Raw genomic sequence first — 5,277 nt, forward strand, 5'->3', positions numbered from 1 at the left:
ACGCCTTAAAAACCGCGTTAGTGTTGAAAATGTTACAATTATTACGCTGAAATCTCATTTTGAAACCTTCTCTGTTAAACTAGTCCAAAGCACATGAAAGGCGAACCACTACCGTAAATAGACCCCTTGCTTTTGATGGAGCGCCTCATCGTCCACTCGCAGACGGAGCTGGCGTGGCTGTCGGTGACGGAGGCCGAGCTCGGCCAATAGAAACGCGCTGCTGGGTGTTGACCTCTGCGAGCCGCATCACCGCCTCCTTCATGTCCGTGGCGGAGGACTACTATATAAACAAACCAGCCCAAGTTTTAAAGGACAGAGTTGTAAAAACTCCCAGGCAGTGGGGAGTTCGCCTCGTAGCCTGTTTAGCCGGAATCCAACGACACCCCACCGAAACAAATCCGCCTGGAGCATCGTAGAGACACACAAACGACGGCAACACCATTATTTTATATCTCCTTTAGCGAGCTAGTTTAGTGAGCTGAAGCTGTATGTGAAGCGGACGGTCGTGCAAGAAGGACCTGCTGCGAATTTCAATGTAAGTAAATCATCCGTACAGATATTTAAATCCATTTAAATCCATATCTCGACTGCTATTTTAAGTGCAGTGTACGTTTTCCTATCCGTAACCGTTTGTGCGTAAAGGCTGACGGATCAAATCGTCGCCAAACAGATAAATATTCGGGTTTCATCACGCTAGAATGCTATTTAATCGATTATCTGAATGCTCACCAATCGAAATGGAAGTAAATTCGTTTCGTATGCCAGTGCAAATGCAGTAACACTGTGTTCTTTCGTGTCTCTATCTCTTTTTTCCCCCCCTCTTGCTATAGACGATGTCACCGAACAAGCTAGCACTGATAGCCAGCTGGTCGAGCTAACATTAGCAATAGCTGCTGTCTCTGTCTGTGTACATTTTATTTCACACCCTCGATTTAGGTTGCTTGGCTAATTGGCTGTATCATAGTCGTCCGATTGAACAACGGGGTAAAGAGGCTCCTTGTCAAGCCTATCCGTGGGCAGCATAATGTGATTAGAGTATGTCTTGCTCTATATAAAGGGCTGCATGACCGTGGTCAGAAATTCAATGATGATTATGTAACAGCAATCCTTGTCGCCAGCTTGTCCGTGCTTCTCTACCTGTCAGTGCTGTATACACAGGAAAACAGCAAAAAATAGGCTGGTGAGCATCGAGTCATCTTGCCTCCGTGAGCCACAAACAGAGTCTTGTGTTTGAAGGAGTCTTGTCTATCAAAACGAAGCAATCGAAAACCGTTTTGACCATTGACACCGTCCATACAGATCCACCGCCCTCCGCAGAGGTCAACTATGGTTGGGTTTATGTGTCACACTAGACCGCTAGGGAACACACACTGCTGACACTGTCTCTGAGTCAGTGGCCTGTGTTTATTTATAGCTGTTGATATTGTACAGCGGAGATACAGCACTGCTGTGTGGAGGGGGGAGTGAATTGGGAATACAGAGAGCTAGGATCTGTAGCCGATCAAGAAAACAAAATGATCCAAAATGGTGTCTTATTTGATAATGGTGACTTTGACCATTTTTTCCTCCACTATGCATACACTCAGATGTGTAACCCTCAGTTTTTTTCCCCTTTCTGTTTCAGGATCCAGAACCTGACTCTGTTGAAGGCAGGATATCCATTTCAGCAACAAGCACTTAATCAGAGTTTCTCCATTACGCTGATCACTGCTGCCTTGGAGGTTTTTGCAACGCTCAGAGAAAGCAATTCTGTGACGGAAAACGAATCACCCTCACCACTGAAGCAGCTATGCAGCTTGAAATCCAAGTAGCACTCAACTTTATTATTTCCTATTTGTACAACAAACTCCCTCGACGACGTGTGAATATCTTTGGCGAAGAGCTTGAGAGGCAGCTGAAGAAAAAATATGAAGGCCACTGGTACCCGGATAAGCCATACAAAGGCTCAGGATTCAGGTGCATCCATGTAGGGGAAAAGGTGGACCCTGTGGTGGAGCAGGCAGCCAAAGAGAGCGGGCTGGACATCGAAGACGTCCGGAATAATCTCCCTCAGGACCTTAGCGTGTGGATCGATCCGTTTGAGGTCTCCTACCAGATTGGGGAGAAGGGACCGGTCAAGGTGCTGTATGTGGACGATAACAATGAGAACGGTTCGGAGCTGGACAAGGAGATCAAGAACAGCTTTAACCCAGAGGCCCAGGTCTTCATGCCAATTAGCGACCCTGTTGGGGCCTCCTCAGAGTCCAGCTCGCCCTCCCCTCCATTCGGGCAGTCTGCTGCTGTCAGCCCCTCCTTCATGCCACGCTCCACCCAGCCCTTAACCTTCACCACTGCCACCTTTGCTGCCACCAAGTTCGGCTCCACTAAGATGAAGAGCAGCGGCCGCGGCAACAACAACAACGGCAACAGTGGTAGTAGCAACAAGGTGGCTCGCACCTCCCCCACCAATAACCTGGGTCTGAATGTGAACACCCTACTGAAGCAGAAAGCCATCTCCACCTCCATGCACTCACTGTACGGGCTGGGCCTGGGTCAGCAGCAGCAGCAGCAGCAGCAGCAGCAGCAGCAGAAGGCCTCTGCACTCTCCCCCAACGCCAAGGAGTTTGTGTTCCCCAGCCTGCAGGGCCAGGCCAGCCCTGGAGCCGTGTTCCCTGGAGAGGGCTCCCTGGGGCTCAGCCCACTACAGTACAACAATGCCTTTGACATGTTTGCGGCCTACGGAAGCCTCAACGACAAGTCCCTAATGGATGGCCTCAACTTCAGTCTGAGCAACATGCAGTATTCTAACCAGCAATTCCAGCCAGTCATGGCTAACTAAACTCATCGTCAAGATGCTATTTATGAATGATGGTGGCTCAAAGAGAAGGAAAAACAAAACGCACATTTAGAAACTGGACTTTCAAGGAAGTAGTGTGTAGTCAGTCAAGCGCATGTGCCCAAGGGTGTTTTTACTGTGCCCCCCTTGAGTTTGTTTCTACTAAAAGGCTTGTTGTACAAACATGTCCAAGCTTGGTTACTTCAATTCAACATGCATCATTGTTTTTCTTTTTCCTTTTTGCCAACCAAGCACAAAATAATTTTTACTATGTTGAAGAAAAAAATACTCCAAAAAAGTGGAAAAAAAAAATACAAGCTTAAAGTTTTGGCCTCCTACAGTATTTTAAAGGTGGTAAGACAGGCTGATTTTTATGAATTGGCACTACTAAGTGGGGTTACTTGTCTTTTTCTAATTGTATAATTTAATTTAGTACAGAGTTTGTAAGATATCAGAGTATATATTGTTTCTATGACATGGTGTTGCATTTATATCTTTTTACTACTCCAGTGATCTGTGATGGCTGCAGCAGCTTTTCCTTATTTTTCTTTTTTTAAAGATAATTGTTAAAGAAATCCATCTTTAAAATACATCAAATATTCTAAAGATTGTGTACAGAGTATTCCTTAGTGGTGGAATTCAAGTGTAGGAATATTTGCTTTTTCTGAAAGAAGAATTGTATTTTCTGTTAAGAGGTTAAAAGATTTTGCTATACTATGGACAAAATGTAATCGTATGAATATTAATTTGTACCTACATTGTGCAATACTTGATAAAATACGGTATAACAAGTATTTTGAGTCAGTGTCTTACATGTCAAGAGGGACTGAAAATAGTTTATATTGTTAAGTTTGTATTAAATGCTTAAAAATTATATGCTTGTCTTTATTTTTTTAATTTCATATTTGCACCCTGGTCTTTTTAATAAAATAAACTACAGTTGAACATGATCTATGAAAAGTGGACTTTTTTTTTTGATTGGGTAAATACAGTAGTGACTTCTAATTTTAATATTTCACAAATGGCTGCCACAGCTGTTGGGCAATCCTCAGCTTGAACAGATATAGAAGTACTGATAGCCACGTGTTGGGATTTGACACTGTACGTCACAAGGGCAACTTGAGGTTAAAAAAGACTCTGCTTGGAGACAGAATGACTATGCAGTTTGAGCATGTGGCAACACAATGCGTGTAGTTCATGTACTGTAAACTTTGGATCTGTCCAGGGTTTGAAGAGGTTAATGCCTCACTAGTAAGGAAGTGTTGCCCCATACTGAGGAGAGTCATGTGACATTGTGGCTGTGAAGACAGGTGGAGAGCTATTTGTGGTCTGTCAAATCACTGCACCAGTACGAACTATAACCATGAAAAGATTTATGTAAGCCTCATGTAGTTTCTCTTTGTTTAAAGTGGCTTATGTGTTTATTGTTAATTTTGTCAGGAGATATGTTGTTTACAGGCATGGAGGCTGTAAGAGCACAGTAGTTTTATTGGCGGGCCTCATCATGGGCTGGGATGACTGTCATGTGAAGGAAACAACCACGTTAACGCAAGAACAGGCATTCATCAAGGTTTAGAGTTTCAACAGCTTAACTTGCCAAGAGATAATCACATTTGCAATTCTATATGAGGCAAAGGTCCAAGGAGGTAAATGGCTTGTGTTTTTATGCTTCAAATAACACCTACTCCTTCCCTGGTGAAGGACTATTTATGTGTGTGGATTTGCCATTACGGCTGAGCAAACTCAGCTACCTAAACACACTTAATTATACTGTTAGATCCAAAGTCCTGCTCTGTTTAGATGCTCTTAAATCATTGAGGCTGCGCTGGGCCAGTGCCTGACCCTGGGACAAATACTGCAGAAATGACATCAATAGTTATGCAAGTTCTTATTCCATACTCATGTTATGCTCTTTTAATTTGGATTATATGAAGGCTGTCCATGTGACTGGCCGATTCAGCGTTATTGAAGTGAAAACAGCCTAGATTCAGTGGTAGTTTTCTATATATTAGTGAGAACACTGGTACGGACTTTTTGCAGTCATTGCTACCCTTAAGGTGTCAGTGGCATGTGACCAACCACATGGAAAGCCTTCACAATTCAGTTCCTCAGCATGCACCTGAAGCAACCGTTCTCCAGAGCGGATGTAGGTGCACGTCAAAATGGAGACAGGTAGCTTCTATTTGGAAGTTTGTGTTAATAAAGTCTAACCTCCTTTTAGATGGTGGTTGCAATTAAATTCATAATCCTAGGTGTTGCAAATGAATTTCCTCAAGCGCTCCAGGGAAGTAACTGGTGAGGATTAGAGGGAAAAGCTATTTTTTGCCAGATGTGATTGTACCACTATGTTTCAAACATTCTTTGTGGAGTTGAAGTGACTATTACTGCTTTTGGCTTCCATGGATTTGTGTTGTCATGACCAGTTAACCATTAGTTACTGCAATGTTTTGCATGTCAGACTG

The 5,277-nt window shown here is 43.6% G+C and overlaps 1 protein-coding gene across 1 annotated transcript; it reads left to right on the top strand.

The window, feature by feature from the left end:
• Positions 1–297: 297 nt before the first annotated feature.
• tob1b (transducer of ERBB2, 1b) lies at positions 298–3,765 on the top strand. The gene is made up of 2 exons (XM_030077773.1): positions 298–535; positions 1,625–3,765. Exon 2 carries the CDS (start codon positions 1,790–1,792, stop codon positions 2,816–2,818), a length of 1,029 nt encoding a protein of 342 aa, XP_029933633.1. The 5' UTR covers positions 298–535; positions 1,625–1,789; the 3' UTR covers positions 2,819–3,765.
• The last annotated feature ends 1,512 nt before the right edge of the window (positions 3,766–5,277 follow it).

This window comes from Myripristis murdjan, chromosome 19, assembly GCF_902150065.1.
Source record: "Myripristis murdjan chromosome 19, fMyrMur1.1, whole genome shotgun sequence".
NCBI classification, from domain to species: domain Eukaryota; kingdom Metazoa; phylum Chordata; class Actinopteri; order Holocentriformes; family Holocentridae; genus Myripristis; species Myripristis murdjan.

Coding starts and splice junctions, on each gene's coding strand:
- tob1b (XM_030077773.1), top strand. CDS start 1,790: ATGCAGCTTGAAATCCAAGTAGCACTCAACTTTATTATTTCCTATTTG.